Source organism: Geotrypetes seraphini, chromosome 6 (genome assembly GCF_902459505.1).
Source record: "Geotrypetes seraphini chromosome 6, aGeoSer1.1, whole genome shotgun sequence".
NCBI lineage: Eukaryota > Metazoa > Chordata > Amphibia > Gymnophiona > Dermophiidae > Geotrypetes > Geotrypetes seraphini.
The window spans coordinates 202,581,838-202,602,697 of record NC_047089.1 but is presented as its reverse complement, the minus strand read 5'-3'; the positions used below and the strand labels follow the sequence as shown (position 1 = coordinate 202,602,697).

The 20,860-nt window shown below is 40.0% G+C and overlaps 1 protein-coding gene across 2 annotated transcripts in view; it reads left to right on the top strand.

Annotated features, from left to right (window-relative positions):
• LRRTM4 (leucine rich repeat transmembrane neuronal 4) overlaps nt 1-13,106 on the top strand; it is a 718,417-nt gene extending 705,311 nt beyond the window's left edge. Inside the window, exon 3 of one of the 2 annotated variants that reach the window (XM_033948894.1) lies at nt 11,929-13,106. In XM_033948894.1, the coding sequence (XP_033804785.1) occupies nt 11,929-12,153 (225 nt within the window). In that variant the 3' untranslated portion in view covers nt 12,154-13,106. The remainder of the gene's footprint in view (nt 1-11,928) is intronic. The other variant, XM_033948897.1, reaches the window with a different exon arrangement.
• The last annotated feature ends 7,754 nt before the right edge of the window (nt 13,107-20,860 follow it).

Genomic DNA, 20,860 nt, shown 5'->3' with positions numbered 1-20,860 from the left:
CATCTCTTTGTATGTATATGTATTGTTAGAAAAGTCATCCACATAAAATAATTCCATCCACATAAAAGTAAATCATCCACATAAGAGCCTTAAATGACCTAGTCCGCTAGGGATACATGGGTCCTGTATCCCTAGCGGACTAGGTCCTGATCTGAGGAGTGTGTGGCGCAGTGGTTGAAGCTACAACCTCAGCACACTAGGGTTGTGGGTTCAAATCCCACGCTGCTCCTTATGACCCTGAGCAATTCACTTAATCCTCCATAGCACCAGCTACGTTAGATAGATTGTGAGCCCACCGGGACAGATAGGGAAAATGCTTGCGTACCTGATTGTAAAACTGCTTAGATAACCTTGATAGGCAGATTATAAAATTCTAATAATTTACTATATTACTATACAGGTATATTTGATTTGTACTGGACGGCTACATTCCTCCTACTTATTTATCAATTCTGTGGATTAGTGTACCTTTGGAACTTTGATACTTTCAAATAAAGTCCATTTAGGAACATCGTCACTCCACAGAGTTTTTTTGGTTTTCTCTGGATTTTCTTCTTTGTGGAAATTTTGGGGACAATTCCTTTTGTTTTTTGTATATGTATTGTTTACATGTGCATGTCACATTGTTGATATATTTTTATATACCCTATGATTTTTACTTTGTTACTTTTTTATACTCTATATCAGGGGTGCCCACACTTTTTGGGCTTGCGAGCTACTTTTAAAATGACCAAGTCAAAATGATCTACCAACAATAAAATAAAAAAAAAAACACAACGCACACTGTAAGCATAGAAAATGTTAATTATCATTCCTATTCCAGGGTTTTCCAAAGAGGTCAAAGCAGATGACTCTATGCACTATCACCTCAGTAACAACCATACAAAAATAGACAAATATACCCCCCTCCCTTTTTACTAAACCACGATATCAGTTTTTAGAGCGCAGGGAGCTGCGCTGAATACCCAGCGCTGCTCTCGACGTTCATAGGCTCCCTGCACTAAAAAACTCTATTGCGGTTTAGTAAAAGGGGACCTTAGTGTAAAATATAGACAGCAGATATAAATTCAGACACATTTTGATCACTAAATTTAAAATAAAATAATTTTTCCTACCTTGTCTGGTGATTTCATGAGTCTCTGGTTGCACTTTCTTCTTCTGACTGTGCATCCAATCTTTCTTCCCTTCTTTTAGCCTGTATGCTTCCTCTCCTCCAGACCTCATTCCCTCCCCCAACTTTTCCTTCCTCTCTCCCTGCCTTCTTTCTCTCTGCCTCCCTTTCTTTTTTTTTCTGTTTCTCTTCTTTCCTTCTGTCTCCCTGCCTGCCCTTTTTCTTTCTTTCTCCCTGCCCTCCCCCAAGCCACTGCCATCGGGGAACAGGACCCAAATCGCCACCAATAACAGGCCCGAAAACCGACGCTGCCCCAGGCTCTCCCTGCTTCGGTCGACCAGCATTCCTCTCCCCGACGTCAATTCTGCCGTCGGGGAGAGGAAGGCTGATTGGCCCAAGATCGCGATCGACCTATTGGGGGAAATGCTGTCGGGTCCTGCCTTCGTGGAAACAGAAAGTAGGCAGGACCCGGCAGCAAGAAGATCAAATGCTTCACTAACCTGTCTCCCGCCTTAGCCCATAGCGAACGCTTGCTTCAGGGCTCTCAACATGTGCGTGCCGGCTTCCCTTCTCCCCCCCCCCCGGACATAACTTCCGGTTTCGGAGGGAAGCCGGCACGCACACGTTAGAACCACGGAGCATAAGTTCGCTACGGGCTGAAATCTCCAAGCCTGTTTTTTTTTTGTTTTTTTTTTAATGTTCAGCAGCGGCGGCAGCAGATGACAGCTGGGCGGACCGCCCAGCTAAAAGGCCCTAGAGAGAACACTGGAGAGGAAGGCTGATTGGCCTGGTTGATCAGGACGGCAACACGAGTCTATCACGGAGCCCGGGATGGGCTCCGCGATCGACTTGCGTTGCCTTCCTGAGCTACTGGTCGATCGCGATCGACATGTTGGGCACCCCTGCTCTATATGTTTGTTTAGTGTCCCCTGAGGAAGGCGTTGTTCACACGCCAAAACTTGGATCCTTGTCGGGACCATTGGTTTGAATAAAGACTGTTTTATTGCCCAATAGGATGCTTCCCTTGCCTCTTTTGTTGAACTGCCATACCTTATTGATCCCCAGTACAAAAGAACATAAGAATAGCCTTAATGGATCAGACTAATGGTCCATCAAGCCCAGTAGCCCGTTCTCACGGTGGCCAATCCAGGTCACTAGTACCTGGCAAAAAACTTACTGTATGATGTGGGCAAGGTCATTGGATAAGTGGGAGGAGCTAACATTGCAATATGAGTAAACTGTAAGCTTCATTCAGGAAGTATGAGATTTACAAGGACAAGTATATGCACTGCTCTATTTACACATAATATAAGATTTTTTAGATACATTTTGCAAACATTACTAGTCTTTTTTCTAGCTTTCCATTACCCAAATTGGCAGAATTCAGCACAGATATGGTCATGGAGAGACAGGCAGATGGACAAACTCAGAAACCTATGGACTATTTCACACATGTCTAAAAATGTTATTTTCAACTTTTCTATTGATTGATCTGAAAGGAGCTTAGTATTACATGCATTGATTTAAGAACCACTAGCTAAGCCCCGCTATGAGAACGAGTGGAGAGAAATCATTCTCGTTGGGGCAGGAGATCTCACTCTCGCTGGCACCGGTTGTCCCGCCCAGGGCAGGATTAATTCATTGAGGATCCCTAGGCACACAAGTACACTGGGCCCCCTACCCCACCCCACAATGTGCCCAGTGCGGAAACAGGAAGCTGTGTCAGAGGGAAGCTTTGGGCAAGCAGCACTGCTTGCAAAATTACAGTTCCTGTTGCCTTTCTTACCCACGTTGCTTGCTTGTCTTACTTTCCATCGATGGGGGGGGAGCCACATTGCTGATCGGGGGCCCGCATTGCCGATCGGGGGGGGGGATCGCATTACCGATCGATGCTGGAGGGGCCCATCACCGTTTGGAAAAAATAGTGTTGATGCCCTCCTTCATCAGGCCCCCCTGATCATTTCGGACCCTAGGCACGTGCTGGGCCTATTGGTTAATCCTGCCCTGGTCCCACCTCCTTGTCCAGCCGACGCTGCTGCCCAGGAAGTGGAAGAAAGGGAGGCCGAAGTTGCTCCAACGCTCCCGCAGAGAGAGGTTCCATGGCAGATAAGGTTCTGCCGATATAGAGTCATTCTCCTCCATTGACGACACTCTGTCAGCTATCTTCAAGACGCTCCAGAAACTGGATGTTGCCACAACAAAGACGGCAGAGGAGGTAAAGGCTCTTGGAGCCAGGTTGGACAATATTACTAAAACTATTGAGCAGATGAATGTTGAGACTAAAAGCTGACTTAAGAGGTTGCAAAATGATGTACAATCATTAAATGATTATAAGAATACTGCAATAAAAGACAGTACCTTTTTGCAAAGGAGATTAGAAAATATAGAAAATTATAACCGCAAACTGAATGTGAGAATTTTGAATTTTCCTAAACCCCCTGGAATTCTACCATATGATATGTTTAAAAAAAATGTGTGATGGAAATCCTTGGCTACTCTTCAAAATTTACTCCCCCTTTGAATAAAATATATTATCTTCCATCAATTATTAAAAAATCCCAGGAGGCTATGGAAGAGGACTATTTTCAATCTGCTCAGCTTGATTTAAAAAACATTTCTGCTATACTTGAAGAATCTATCTCCGAGTCAACATTGAGAGCAACATTGTTGATATCTTTTGTTTTTCAACAGGACATGGATGCATTTATGAAGCTATATTTTAAATTTTCTGAAAAATTGTTTTATGGTAAAAGAATGTGGGCGTACCCAGATGTGACAAAAATCACCCAAGAAAGAAAGAAACAGTTTTTGTCTTTAAGACAAGATGTAATATCTTTGGGCGCATCTTTCCTTCTGGCATACCCTTGTAAATGCATTATAAAGTACACCCAAATTAAATATGTGTTTTTTTCACCAGACCAGTTAAAATCCTTTCTGGAGCTGAAAAAGATAGCTTGATGAAGCATGCACAGGTGCAATGAATAAGTAATAGATTTGTGAATTGGTGTTAAGCCTTACTTATTATTATTATTTTTTTATGCTAGTTGAATTTATTCTCTCATATTTTATAGGCTGCATTCCCCTGTTAACTGTGGTCTAAGGAAGGCTGTAAAATTATTCCACTTTTATATTTTTAGATTTATATTAATATTATTTTGCTGTATTATCTGTAACAAGAAGTTATTTTTCTTGTAAAATATTTGATGAAAATATAAATAAATAAAGAACCACTAGCTTCCCTGATGATAATTTTTCCATCAAATTGAAGCTTTGCATCCCTATATAATAATAATAATAACTTTATTCTTCTATACCGCCATAATCTTGCGACTTCTAGATGGTTTACAACTGAAGAGAGGTGGACAATCAGCGATTTACAGTATGCAGATAGAGAAATTACAGTATACAGAATCTTAGAAATGCAGCAATTATAGTATACAGTTTGTTTAGAAATTCAGAGAGGTCCTTTTTGATAAAGTGGTGAATTACATAATACTGTACTGTTTGTTTAGAATTTTTTCAGGGGGGACATATTAGGTAAAAGAAAAAGGAAAAAGAGAGAAGTATAGTTGAAGTTTAGTTGATATATTTGTTGAATAAGGCAGTTTGCATATGCCATTTGCCATTTGCTAATGCTAATCCCCAGTATTCAGTTTCATGCAAATTGCACTTGTAAGTCGATGTTTATTTCAAGTGTACTTGGCACTCTGACTGTAATGTTTCTTGCCATTTAGTGTTTAGATCTAGAGAGGTAAAGACTTGAAAAGTTAATACAGGCTAATTAATCCAGTCCATTAGTCCAAAAACACACTGAATGCTTGAAAGGGCTCTGGTGAAGTAAGCTTTTTTTCAGTTAATGAACTTGAAGACTTAATTTGAGGAATGGGTACAGCGCCCTTCTTCATTAACTTAATCAACTGTGTACTGCAGATCTTATGCTGTATACATCCTCACACACTATGGCAGATGAGATTAAATAGTGTTCCCTTGTTTCTACATTTTTTCGCACTTAATCGTCCAGCATGTCATCTAAATTCCCAGTGCTAGAAGTAACTTTTACCCTGGGAGAAAATGCTTAAGGTCTGATCCAAACTATGCATGGGTAGTAGAAATTCATTTAATGGAAAATCCAGAAACAGACAATCAACTTGGTGAAGCCTAAAAATAAATCCCAGTAGACAAGTCACAAAACAACAAGAGATGCGCATGGGAAAAGCTTTTGTTTCATTTCATGTATCATTTTCTGTTGTTTGTCATTTCACCAAGTGCACAAGGGGGGGAAATTCTGTAACTGGGCGCCTCAATGTTGGTGCCTCAAGGGTACACACTAAGAACCTTTCTATGAAAGCTAGATTTTGTGATAGAATACCAACATAATGAGGAATGTATGCATCTGACATTTAGTATCCTGCATTTATGTCAGCCATAGAGTTGGCATGAGCACAAGTACCTAAATGCAGCATGTATCAGTGTAAATTGTACTGCCCGATATTCAGCGCTATTTAGCTGGCCAGAAATGGCTCCTAAGTACTAATATTAATTGTGAGATGGTCACTGAATATTAGTGGTTTGTGGCTAACGGATAGCCAGCTATGTCGTGTGACTTTTCAGCTATCTGCAAAATTCAGGTTGTTGGTAAGTTGAGTGGTCAGTCTGGGCCACTTAAATAGCTGGTCGATCTTGGTCCACTATAAACTTAGCCCAACAGTGCTGAATATTGACATGGCCGACTAAGTTTTTAGGGGTCAAAATTAGATTGGATATTCAGTGTCCTTAACCGGAAGTGGAAGTTTTTGTCTGGAGTGGAGGCACCTGGCATCATCGCCTCGTACACTCCCAATGCGATCTTCCATGCAATGTTCTTGCTCTTCCTTGTCTTCACATCTTTGCCAGCAGCAAGCAGGCTGGAATACCCCCTGCTCACACTGGCTGAGCTTTCCTTTTGATGTCACTTCCTGGTCCCACAAACAGGAAGTGATGCCAGAGTGAAGAATGAGGCCATCACGAGTAGCATGTAGGACAGCCTGCTTGCTACTAGTGAATATTTGAAGGGGCAGCACAGTGGTGGAGGCAGGAGTGCCCTTCAGAGACTCATCCCATCATTGGGTGGGGGAGGGAAGAGGAGAGGTCATAGTGCTTCCTCCAAGTTGATGCCCGGGCTGGTTCACGCCCCACCCCCCACCCCAACCATTGCTATGTCACTGGTTAGGTGCATTGCATGGTTCACTTAGGCTTGACATCTTACGCTAGTCATTGATCTGGCAAAAGTAGTCACACCTAAAGTTTTTGATGAAACAATGTGACATTACGCTAATATTCTATAAAGGCTTGGGTGTGTTCAACTACTGTTATAGAGTTGGCACTCATCACAAACCACTGTGTCACCTACATTGATGCTATATACTAGAAATTCTTTCAGAACTCAGACTAAAAAAGACACTTGATAATGACTCTGAAGTGAACACACTAAGACAAAAATAAAATCATTAAATAATATTAAGTGAGTGTTGAGGGTTCTCAGTTAACAGAACTCAAACAGGACAATGCCTGAAATCAAGAGTTGTAGATTTTCATTAACCCAAACGGGTAACTTCTTTGTGCAACATCCCAGGACCTCATGATATAAGTGAAGTGAGTAGAAAAGTGTGTCACTGTGAAAAATCAAAAAAGTGTTCTAATAGTCTCAAGCCACTTTACGTATCAAATAAATCCAATCTCTTTACAATTAATATCCAATTCAAAAGAAGTCATTGTGCATCACTCTAGTGTATTCTATCTGTATTATAAATCATCTCAGAAAGTATTTATCTTTCAACACCATCTATATCGATGCAGTCTTCTTATGGCGTGTCGTATTCATAGTCACTCGACAGAGTTCCATGGACAGCAGCAGACGCCGTTCATTTGAGCTGCAGTTTACTCAAGCATGTGTTGAAAAGTTTATGAGAATTGAACAAATTGATTTATAACAAGACTCATGAGGCATGCCCTTAAGGGCCGAAACACGATCTTATCGAGTCCATTACAATAAAAGAGACGCAACACCAATTGGTCACCTTTGTTGTTGTGTTTGCTGTTCACTGGTGTGAAGGCAGTTTCTCCTGTTTGTTTCCAAGATTTATTAAATACTCATTTCATAAAGAAAATGTGCATTTATGAAGAAAATTTTGTATGCTGATGTTACACTAACTCAACGATGCATAGGTTTTTAAAAATGCTTGTTTTGGCCAGGACTTTACATTAGGGATTGTGCATAATCCCAAGTAGTTCATTTCTTTCTCCAAAGGGGAACCAGTGCAAGTACTGACTAGAGAGTTGCACGGGGACAGAAATCCCACCCATCCCCGCCTGTCCCCGCCAGGATCCTCTCCGTCCCCACCCGTCCCCGCCAGGATCCTCTCCGTCCCCTGTCCCCGTCAGGATCCTTTCCGTCCCCACCCATCCCTGCAAGGAATTATCTCCATCCCTGCCCGTCACCATAAAAAGCAGCAATTACTTCTGACAGGATCATCAATTCCACAGTTTCTTTTGTGTTTGGTCTGCTGTTTTCCTTGTGGAATCTCTTTGGTGAAACCCTTTTTTTGTTTTCTGTTCAGGTAATTAACTTATAAACCCCCTCTTTTACTAAGGCTGATGTGTCCATTATATTATATGGACGAACCCTGCTTCTAAAGCCTTCCAACCCCGTGGGAGTCCCGTTGGCTAGAGGGGGGTCCCCGTGGGAGTCCTGTGGGCCAGAGGGGGATCCCGTGGGAGTCCCATGAGTTAGGGGGGATTCCCGCAGGACCCCCGTTCCCGTGCAGACCTCTAGTACTGACTCCTCCATGTGGAAGCTGCTGAGTTGGTGCCATTTCTTTTTAGTGTGTATATTTGTAAAATGGATGCTCTTGCTGCACATGCCAGCAAATAACACTTGGAACCTTGCAGAAATTGTAGAAACAGTGAAATGGTTCTGCATCAGCTGATGCTTTTCTAAAATACCACTTGGAACTGAGTATATCCTGACCTGGATATCTGAAATTCCAATCTCGACGTGCTATGTGAAATAAGGCTCCACATCCACTGGTGCACCTTTATTTATGCTAGTTTACACTTGCAAAAACAGTTTATATGTGGGCAAGGCAAGACTCCTCAAATCTAAACATCGGCTTGACAATTGTATATGTGTTGCCAAAGTAATATATTTACTGTTACATAAAGACAAAAAAAGACAAAAAGACATAAGATAATGTACAAAGCAATAGTGACAATGATAAAATTATGCACGGAGAGATCAATAGCAAGAAGCATTCCCAGGTTCCTGTCCCCTGTAAGCAATTGCCAAACCCCTATTGGTCCTGTTTGACTGTTTTGATTAGATTGAAATCTCTGTTGAACAGGGATTGTCTCTTGCGTGTTTAATGTACAGTGCTGTGTAAGTTTGTCTAGTAGTGTTGCAGTAGCAGTAGTCTACAATGTCCTTGGTCACGTCATATACATATATATATATTTATTTATTTTTTTTGTCTTAGATTTTTCTCTGCTAATTTTGTACAGTGTGATAGCAAATGCATCTCTATTTCAATTTATCCAATACGAGGGGGTGTGTGTGTGCTAAAAGTTCTCAGCCCAACCAAGACGAGAATGGTGTGGATATGGTTGAATCACTGATCCGACGCAATGTCAAAAAAACACAGTATTTCGTTTTTGCAAATTGGCACTTAAGGAAACAAGAAAACACTCTTTTCAGCTACAGTGGCAAAATAACGCTCAGAATTTAGGAAGTTGAGGGTTTGGGCTGATAACTTTTCAGCATCCCCCCCCCCCCCCCTTCGTAGTACACTGCAGGCAGAATCTGGTTTCTTGGGGGTTTCTAGTTCAGTTTTTGTCTGCATCTTTCTACTTCCAATGTAGGCATCTGTAGCAGTCCATAATGTTTTGTTTTTTGAATCTTTGCCTCATGATAGGAAGTATCTTAGTACTATAGTACAGCAGTATTGGGATTGTCTGTTTTTCACTCATTCCTGTTGAACTCGTCTATTTGCTCAGTACTTTTGTTTTTTTTTTCTAGTACAGCTTATACCATTTTGCCTTGCACTGGCAGACTCGCTGGTCTGTTGTTTCCCAGATCAGTTTTACCTTGGCGACTTTCCAGTGCTTGGGTACTGTGGCCATTTAAAATGATAGGTTACAGATTACGAGTAATAGGCTAGCAATTTAATGTCTGAGCTCCTTCCAAACTCTTGTTACTTCCCTGTTGTTTTAAAATGGCTGCACCAACATCATGAGAAGCTGGTGCAAGCTCAGCAGAATGTGATTAAACATGGATCAGCTGAGACACCCACTGCAGAAAGGAATTTTTTTTTCTGTGTTCACTATGCAGAGAAAAAAATAGATTGCAGATTAACAAATAAGACCAGCACAAATTTGTCCACATTAAGTGCTAGCTACTTGTTTTTCTTACCCTGAGTCTAGAATTCAGAGCAAGCTACCTTGCAATATTTGTTTAAAGGGGCGGAATTCTGTCAGTGAGTTCTTATAGTTGTGTTTCGGAGGGCTGCACTCAAACAATGTGGAGATATACTCATAGTTTCTATAAATAGATATGTGAATTGCACAGGAAAAATATATATATCTCAGTGATATTGTAGTCTCTGGGATCCTTTTATAGTAAGCTGTGGTAAAAAGTGAACTTAGCATGCTCTTTCACATTTTTTTCCCATGCACTGAGGCTATTTTTACTTCAGCTGTAAACTTGCTTTTTTTTTTTCTTCTATTTTCTGCATTAATAATAATAATAATAATAATTTATTTCTTATATACCGCTATACCGTGAAGTTCAAAGCGGTTTTGACTATATGCTAATGTTGCCATTAGCACGTGGTCATTATATATAAAATTAAGAACAGAAATGGAGACAAACTCCTCTGCTCGATAGCAACAGAATCCAATAGAAGAGAGAGCAGAACCAGCCTGGTCTTCAAAACCAACTTTAATGGCAACCAATAGTGCAAATCATGCATAAAACACTCGATGAATCATAAAAACATCTGGTGGGTCGTGGACTCGACACACAATATATTTCGGCTGTGTCGCCTGCATCAGGAGTCTCTGATTATTACAAACCAAATACGAGTAAGCCAGATTCATAACGACAATAGAGTAGAAGGAGCAAAAGACGCTGTGATTCTTCTGGATAGTGTTTGATGCATGGTTTGCATTATATAAAATTACCACTTACTGTCCTCCATTTTGTACATGGTAGGGGTTCCTGCATTATCCATGTACTAACCAGTTAGTACATGATACTGTAGATATGCTAACTGGTTAGAACAGGAACACCCACTGTCTGCCTCCTGTTTCCACATTATGATCAAAATCCTAGGTATGGCGCTGAAAAATTGGCGATGATAAAATTTCACACTAAGCACTAGTCTATTATAAATAATGCTCAGATTAGGGTGCCGTTTATAAAACAGGGTTTGATGCAGGGATCCACACCTAATTTTAGCCATAAGGATTTACACCAAGGCCCTCTTTTACTAAGGTGCGCTAACCGATTAGTGGTGCTAATAAATTTAGCGTGCGCTAATGCGTGCATGTTAGTCTATTGGCACATTAGTGTTTAGTGCATGTTAATTTGATTAGCGCACGCTAATTGGTTAGCACACTTTAATAAAAGAGGGGGTAATTAATATTCGATGCAAATTCTCACACCTAAATTATGTGCGGATCTCCCCAGTGGCGCAGTAGGGGAGGGGTGGCTAAGAGGTGGGGAGGTGCACCACCACCCCAGGCACCTCTCTCCCTCGCTATGCCACTGGATCACCCTTATTCTATTAAACTGCGCTTAAATTCTAGGAATGCTCTCAATCTCCTCACACCCCTCCCATTACTCCACCCCCTTTTAGGATCCACATGTAAAAGTTTTACGTGTATGCCAGCACCTAAAAATATGTATTAAAGGATGACCTCCTTCTGGACACCCTTAAAACACCTTCTATCAAGAAATGTTCTTGTACAGACCCTCAGAAATGCCACCACGTGTTCAATATCTTTTCATAACACCTGGATTTACACATTGAATCCTCACCGGGTGTTATGAAAAGATATTGAACACGTGGTGGCATTTCTGAGGGTCTGTACAAGAACATTTCTTGATAGAAGGTGTTTTAAGGGTGTCCAGAAGGAGGTCATCCTTTAATACATGTTTAGACTTATACCTTCTATATCAACATCGATCTTTAAACCAAGTCATCAATTTATTATTCTGATATAGCTCCTAAAAATAGGCATATCAATTGTAATTAATATCAATTAGTGCTGATAATTTGTTATTATGGCTCAATTATTAGCACTAATTGACTTGTTCGATTAAATTCCACACAGAAATTGAGTGCATGCCCAAATTTCCACATGCAGTTTTTAGCGCTATATTTAGAATTAAGTCATATAACTTTTGTTCACTTCTATATAAGCACGATATGTTAGCTAATTATATTGGCCTAACTCCAACTTTGGTAGTTTCTCATCTGTTAAGAAATATGTATTGATGGGGGGGGGGAGGAAGAGAGATGATTAAACAAAATAAACAATTCTGAAATGAGAATTTAAAAAAATATATTTATTGCATTTATTTACAGCATTCAATTATATGCTATATTTGAAGTTCAGAACATGAAAGAATATAAACAACCCTTCCTTCCCCCTTACCTCCCAATACAATAAGATTCCAAGTAGCCTCTACCCTGACAACAGATAACCTATAATATGATAAACTTCAGTTGAGCTACATATTCATACATTTTACATCTTTTGCTTTTCTCTGTCTCTTCTAGGTCCCTCATCAAATCAAGACTCTACCATACTACAGCTATGATCAGCCAGTGATTGGATACTGCCAGACTCACAAACCACTTCATATAAATAAAGGATTTGATTCTATTTCTCGGGAGCAGATCGATACAACCAACCTGGAAGTTGGTCGGGACCATGGCTTTATAGCTACAATTGCACGCTCTGCTGCTCCAACCATCTACATTGAAAGAATACCAAACCAGTAATGGAAACTCTTTGCAAAAGGGAAACACTAGTGCAAAAGGGAATCCACTAGTACAAAACAGAACAAGGCAAAGGACAGAGACTACCATTCCAGTAACACTCGTTAAAAGATCCAAGAGCAAAGAAAAGAAGAGTAAACCACACAACAGTAGCTCAATCCAGTTTAACGAATGCTTGTTGAGAACTTCAGGATATTCTTTGCTTTAAAAGGCTAAAGGGGGAGGGGGAAGAACTCATACATGTAAATAATATACAAAATATCAAGTTCTTATAAAGTAGAATTCACTCTAGCTATGTGAAAGGATGGACTGAAATAGTTATGTTTGTATATTTGATTTTTTCTACATTGCACGGTTCTGGAGAAGGAGAACCACTGGAGAAGTAATGGGGTGGGTTGGGGATAGCTTCTTGGGGGGAATATGGCTTCCTGTTATGTGTTTACTACTCTAATGGCTTTCTTTAAGCAGAGATTTTTGTTTTTCCCTTTTTAAAGGGTCACTTTTTATCAAGCACTAGAATGTTTCAGACTCCAGACATGAGCACTGAAAAGAACTCATGTTGAACCAAAAGGACATTTTTCAGAAACAAAACTATAAAAATAAACAGATAGCTGCATGTCCCTTTAAGACACGTGCTGTACACCACAGAAAGTGCTCCTGTTCATTGTGCTTTGTTGTCAATACTAACTATGACACAGATGGAAGGGACAATGGAAAATAATGCTTCATCCACATAGCGTATAAAAAAGGACCGCATAAATTTGTATGAAATAAGGGTTAGAGCTTGAATAGGAAATGCTGTGGGAGTTATAAATTTCTAAACACAAGAGAATGTGTAACATTGTTTTTTTAATTATGATAATTATTATTATTATTATTCTCAGTTAGATTTTGTGTAGTTTTTATCAATAAAAAGAAAAAAAAAGTGGTGAAAAATAAACATATTATTTTGTGGTTGGGACGCCACAGCCAACCTATTTTTGAGTGATTTGTATGGGTGTGGTAAGTTCAGAGATCCTAGTTCTGATTGGCTGCTGGAGTTCACCCTCTTAAGTTAAAGAAGCACTAGCAAGATGGGAAACCTGACATAACATAGTAGATATTGGATTTTTGTATTTTTATTTTTTGCACTTTATCCCTTTGAAAACAAAAATTCCTGACTAGTGTGCTTCCCATAATTTATTATTCCTCTTCAGAGTGTCCTGAAGAAGAGAAGTATCATTCTTACCAGGAAATCTGCAAAAAAATCCTAAACAGCTGAGGAGCATAAGGCCCGACATGTTGGATTTGTCATAATGTCCATTTTGACCAGTATGCAGTCTCCCAACAGTTTGTACGTACTGGTGAGTGCTTCCACAAGAAGCTTGTAAGAACTGGTTTGGTTAATGCATAGAATGATCTAACATATGAATTTCCAGTATGAAGATGTTCTGAAACCAGATTTACAACCCTATCATTTGTGCACAGACAACCTCTGATTTATCTGTTATTCTTAGACTTCATGAATCCTTTTTCTTGAATCGGTTAATGGTGATGTTAAGGCAAATCATCAACCTGGAAGTTCTTATTTATTTAAAATGTCTGATCGCTTCCTGAAATGGTCCTCAAGCAAAGGTACAGTAAAAGAAAGAAACAGTCCATTATTTACCCATTATGGTTGGTATGTCTTAAAAAATACACAAGCTAAAATGTTTAACTAAAAACTGGATATTCAGCATTACAGTATAAACAAGATATAAATACACACTAAATGATACAGATAGCAGACAATTTATTGGAAGAACAGATCAATTCTGACATGGCCATGTTTCACCTAAAAATAGGCTGTGTCAGGGGCGAATAACTAGAGAGAACCAATGAAAGACACCTCCTTCTAGAATTAACAAAGCTTGACAAAATAGCCACAGTAACTTGAACAGTAAGGGGCTAATAATCAAAACTTTAAAACGTCTAAAAACCCACCTAAGTCAGCACTTTGACATCCTAATAGACAGGACATCCAAGTGTCGATAACCAAACCGACTTTCTGGACATATAGCGGGATTTCTTATGCCTCTGAATGCCCCTGTGTGCCCAGAGCTGAAAGGGGTGTATCTGGAGGAGTGGTCAGGGAAATATTTGGGCGGGATGTGAGCCAATTTAGCCTTAGACATCCTGCAGGGATAATCAAATGTTTTACAAGACATCCTGGACGAAACTTAGACGTTGTGAGTTAGATGATGTAAAAACAGGTATAAGTACCAAAAAGGTATCTAAAGTGACCAGATAAACATTGCAGAGACAAAGTAAAGACCCTCACACACTCCCCCAGTGTTCACTGACCCCCTCACCCCCCCCCCCAAAGATAAGAATAAAAAAGTACATACCTGTCTCCAGAACATCAGCACCTGGTATAGGAAAACCTAGTAGAGCTGCACACAGGTGACTTAAATAGCCTGGGAGGTGGGTTAGTGAAACAAAGAGAGGAGTAGGAAGTCCCATATGCCACTCTAACCACTACATTCATGGTAGAAAATGTGAGCCCACCAAAAAACAAACAAACCCTACTCTGCTGCCATACAGGTGCCAGCTGCAGCCATAAGGGCTATTGGGGTTGTAGACAGGTGGGTATAGTGGGTTTGGGGGGCTCACCATAACCTATAAGGGAGTTCTGGTGAGATGTTCATGTGGCATCCTTTATGTGACGTTCACAGCAGTTCCCTTTAAGGTGCCCCACTGCTCTGCCATGTCTAGGTGGCAGTCCATTACAAGACTTGCCCCTCCTACATCCAAATAATCTTGTTCTGGGCATATGGGACTTGTATGAAATTTTGGTTGAAAATGTGGTATAAAGATAGAAGTCCTGGTGGTCTGGGTGACCCGCAGAGGTTTTGTCAGCCGGAAGCCGGAAGTCATTATGCCATTGTATAGATCCATGGTGAGGTCCCACCTGGAATACTGTGTGCAATTCTGGAGGCCACATTATCGCAAAGATGTGCTAAGATTGGAGTCGGTTCAGAGAATGGCCACCCGGATGGTCTCGGGACTCAAAGATCTCCGTACGAAGAACGGTTAGACAAACTGCAGCTATACTCGCTCAAGGAGCGCAGAGAGAGGGGGGACATGATCGAGACGTTCAAGTATCTCACGGGCCGCATCGAAGCGGAAGAAGATATCTTCTTTTTCAAGGGACCCACGGCAACAAGAGGACATCCGTGGAAAATCAGAGGCGAGAAACTACGAGGTGACACCAGGAAATTATTTTTCACTGAAAGGGTGGTTGATCGTTGGAATAGTCTTCCACTGCAGGTGATTGAGGCCAGCAGCGTGCCTGATTTTAAGGCCAAATGGGATCGACACGTGGGTTCTATTCACTAAGCAAAGGTAGGGGAGGGTCATTAGGGTGGGCAGACTAGATGGGCCGTGGCCCTTATCTGCCGTCTATTTCTATGTTTCTATGACATCCAGATAGATGATTTTTAAAAAAAATAATAATTTAGATGTATTTTCCGAAAATAGGCATTTTTCCACTGCCAGCTTTGGGTATCTAGTGCAATACATCCAAATTGGACTTAGACATATGTTTTTGGTTTTTTTTAAATTCTTTATTCATTTTTAATCTTACATCAAGTGTACAAATAATAAAACATTTGAAATTAAATACATGTTTTGATCATGCCCCTCCATGTGTACACTTCTCCCTCCTTATTCGCAGGGGATACGAGCAGAGCCAGACCACGAATAGCGAAAAACCACGAATATCCGGCTCTGACCCACCCCGCCTCCCTTCTGCCTTCCCCTGGCATCCCGGCCTTACCTGGTGGTCTAGCTGGTTTTCGGGACAGTAGCGATCTTCCTATGCTCCTGCCCCATGCAGATAGCCATTAGGAAATGGCTGTGGGGAGTTCCCGTAGTCTCTCGATGAAGTAATACTTTTAAAAACTAATAGAAGGAAATATTTTTTTCACTCAGAGAACAGTTAAGCATTGGAATGCATTGCCAGAGGATGTGGTAATAGTGGTTAATATAGCTGTTTTTAAAAAAGGTTTGGACAAGTTCCTGGAGGATAAGTCCATAGTCTGCTATTGAGACAGACATGGGGGAAGCCGCTGCATGCCCTGGATCAGTAGCATGGACTGCTGCTACTATTTGGGTTTTTGCCACGTTCTTGTGACTTGGATTGGCCAACCATGAAGATGGGATACTGATCTAGATGGACCATTGGTCTGACCCAGTAAGGCTATTCTTATGTTCTTATGTCTACCTACAATTCCTCTCTGAAAAATTACCTTCTAGACGAAAACTATTATTTGTTATGCAATTTTTTCTGCTATTATTGTCTATGCATCCATTTCCTTCTAATTCAAAGCAAACTGGCTGTGCTTTCTACTGACCTGCCACACTCATAATTTGCTTCCATGGCCTGACTGACCCTCTGGCTCGTAAAGAAGATAAAATGCAAACTGTGTTCCAAAATACTCCATGTCTCATTGGTCTCTCATGAAGTATGGGGGAAAATGATCTAAAGTCTTTTATGATCTTCAGAGCTATTTGGTTTAATTAAATCTCTCCAATAAAAACAGCTATTACCCTATGGTACGACTCAGTCGGTTAAACAACCACTTTATTGATTGCAAGAACACAACCCAAGAAATTCAAGTGTGCAAAATATCCCCGCACAGAAAGGTCAAATGTACATCCAAGATGGCATAAATACCATTTTAATAGAAACATGGGAAAATATTGATGCGACTTACAAATCTGGCAGAACAGAGGCAGAAGTCTTTATGGTTTATAAAAAAAAAAATGAAATCAGAAATGCAAGGAGTGAAGAAGCCACAAATAACCAGGATTAGAAGCAGGAGTACTAAATAAAGCTACATTATTATTTTTTTTAAAACAACTATATAAAAACATGAGGCAACAAAATCCAGATGAATGGATGTACTAAGGACCAACACAGACCGTGTTTCAGCAGCCTATACCTTCATCAAGAGTCCGCATCTCTCGTGCTGCGTCATATAAAATCATGGAAATTTGGATTTAAACCAGGTTGATACGCACAATCGTACATTCGTCTCCTGCTGCAAAGCTTTGTAGCAGGAAACGAATGTACAATTTTGCTGTTTCATTTTTTTTACATAGTATTTTTAATAAAAAGTGATTTTATTTTGGACTCCTGCTCTCATCCTGGTTATTTGTGGCTTTTTCAGTCCTTGCATTTTTGTTTTATTTATTTAGACACTAAATTTGTAACCTCCTCACCCCCCCCTTCTTTTACAAAACCATGATAGCAGTTTTTAGCGCAGACCGCTGCGCTGAATGCTATTTTCTGCTCCCAATGCTCATAGGAACTCTATCAGTGTTGGGAACAGCACAGAGCATTCAGCGCACCGGCCTGTTATCGGGTTTTGGAAAATGGGGGGGGGGTATTTATTTTTAAAATTTATTTTCTGCCTACAATCTAAGCAGATTACAATAAAAGAAAATGAATATTTGACATAATCTCCACTACAAAACAAACTGCAACAAGTAACCCTGCTCCATCATTCCCTCTTCTAAAATTTAAAATTTAAAATTTAAAATCTTTTAGTTTATAAAATCGCAATGCATACTTTAATAATATATGTGTGTTGGGTGACACATTAGAAAGGACATACAAACGAATACAGACATCTAGGTCAGGATCGGCCTATTTTAAAATACATGGAGAAAAGGACATTTATGTAGTTTCAAGTTTCAAGTTTTTATTAGTATTTGATGAATCGCTTATTCGGGTTGCTAAGCTATTTACAATTACATAAAATAATGTTATATATTCAAATATATTTATTGAGCTCAACAATAGTAAGTAACAAGCAAAACAAACAAGCTCAGTATTTTAAATAACAAAATCTATACCTATGAATAACCCAACACAACCCACTCCCCAAAATAAATAAATAACCCCCCTCCCTCCCAGGGTCCTCCTTCCAAATACATTGCAACCCAGAAAAGTTCAACCAGGTAACTACATAAAATAAAGGAAAACAAAATAAAGGAATTCAATAATTTAGCAAGCGGCTTCGGGCCAATGGAGTCATTGTCCAGAAAGGTTCCCAAGTCCGTTGAAAAATCCGGCCTGGAAGAGTAGAAAAATCCAACACATCTCTCCTTTCCCACATCAATAGGGTAATCATCCAACATCTCCAAAAAGAATAATCAGGAGCTGTATCTTCAAGCCAATGAATCAAAATACATTTTAGGGCCACCACGACAGTCCATTTCAGAAAAACAGTAGCACCCCTCAGTCGAGGAAAATAATGAGGAACAATCCCAAATAATAGCAAAGGAGAACGATGAATGGATATTTTCCAAATGCACACCACAAAGACAAAAACAGCGTTCCAAAAAACTTGAATAACAGGGCAAGTCCAAAACATGTGTCTCAAACTCGCTTCAGAAGCCTGGCATCTCAAACAGGCTGCATTTTCATGAAAGTGAGATAGATATGCCCTCTTCGGAGAAATATACAATCGGAAAACTAACTTATATTGTTGTTCCCAAAAATTAGTATATAACCGAAAGGCTGACAATCGACGAACAGCCTGTGAGAGAACATCTTCCGGCAAATTTACAGCAAGATCACGAACCCAGGCTTCCCGTAAATGGGAATGGTCAAACAAGGGGGACTCATCTCTCAAATGGCGATGATGAAATTTAAGGGGAACTGGAAGTTGAGAACCAATAGTAAAAGCTGTGGAAAGCAGCTCTTGACAAGAGGCAGTCAAAGAACTAGAGGGCAAAGAAAAAACATAGTGATGAATTTGCATATAAGCAAAATAATCAATGAAGGAGAAACCAAACTCCTCTTGCAACTGTGTAAAAGATTTAATTTTTCCATCATAATCAACCAACTGAAAAATATATTGAATCCCCCTTGTCTCCCACCGAGCAAAACTCGGGCTATCTATCCCCGGCAAGAAGGAGCTATTAAAACGAATAGGCAAAAAGGGAGTCACAGATGCAGAAATAGAATGAAATTTACAGACCCAGTGCCAAACCTTCCGCAAGGGATGGTGAAGCACTTTCATAGTGAGAGACTCAGGCACAAGAGAAGGAAGAGAATGAAAATAAGCACTAAAATGAGTAGAGCGAAAACAAAAATATTCTAAAGCAGTGTTAGTGAACATTGAAGTACCCCTAAAAAAATCATTAATATGTCGCATGCCACAACCCACAGTCAAATAACGAAGATTCAATAAACCTAATCCACCCCGTGAACACGGAGTTGCGGCCCTAGTATAAGGTAAACGAGGACGCTTCCCAGACCAAAGAAACCTCTGAACCAAACATGTCAGTATTCTCTCATCCCTAAAGGACAGATAAAGAGGACGGACCTGAAAAATATATAACCAACAGGGAACAAAAAGCATGTTGTAAAGATGTACCCGACCTAAAAGAGAAAAGGGAAGACTTCCCCAAAGATGTAATTTGTTCTGAAGGGCCTGAAACAGCGGTTCCACATTCAAGCGATACAAAAGAGATAAATCCTGTGGAATAAAACCCCCCAAGTATTTCAAGGTAGAGTCCGCCCAACGAAGAGGAAATTCACCCCTCCACTTGGAACGCAACTCAGAGGGAATTGACATGACCAAAGACTTATCCAAATTAAGAGACAGACCAGAATAAAAACCAAATTCGGAAATAAGATCTAATGCTATCGGTAAAGATTCTTCAGGCCTAGTAAGAACCAAAAACATATCATCCGCAAATGCCAACGTTTTCAACTCAATTCCATCAATATTAAGACCCTGTAAATTCGCAAAACCACGAAGAGTACACAGCAAAGGTTCTAAAAAAAGAAGAAACAGTAAAGGGGAGAGAGGGCAACCCTGCCTGGTGCCACGAAGAATAGGAAAAGAATCCGTACGAGTCCCATTGACAAGAAGCGAAGCCCGTGGATTAGAATAAAGAGAACGAATAGCATCAAGATAAAACCCTTTCAACCCAATATATTCAAGAGTACGAAACAAGAAGGACCAATATACATTATCAAACGCCTTAGAAGCGTCAAGACTAACAAACAAAGCCAGAATCCGATATGAATGACAATGGGCAAGTGCAAAGATAACCTTACGAACATTACGGAGAGATTGACGCCCCCGAACAAACCCAACTTGATCTTCATGAATAAGCTCAGAGAGATGAGGAGCAAGACGATTAGCGAGCATACGAGCAAAAAGCTTAAGATCTACATTAATCAAGGATATAGGACGATAGGATTCCGGGGAATCAGTCTCCTTACCAGGTTTCAACAACAATGTAATGTAATGTAATGTAATTTATTTCTTATATACTGCTACATCCGTTAGGTTCTAAGCGGTTTACAGAAAATATACATTAAGATTAGAAATAAGAAAGGTACTTGAAAAATTCCCTTACTGTCCCGAAGGCTCACAATCTAACTAAAGTACCTGGAGGGTAATAGAGAAGTGAAAAGTAGAGTTAGAGGAAAAATAAAAATAAAATAAACATTTTAACAAGACAGCATTGATCTAAATACTTTGGAAGGTAGAAGAGAGGAGAGAAAGGAATAGAAGCAGAAGGGGGAGCCGTTGAACAGTAGAATTCTGGAGAAATTTAAATGATAGAAATAGAACAAAACAAAGACAAAAGGCAAAACAATAGATAAGATTAAAGATAAATCATAAGCTGGAAAGAAAAATAAAATAAAACTTTGTCAATAAAA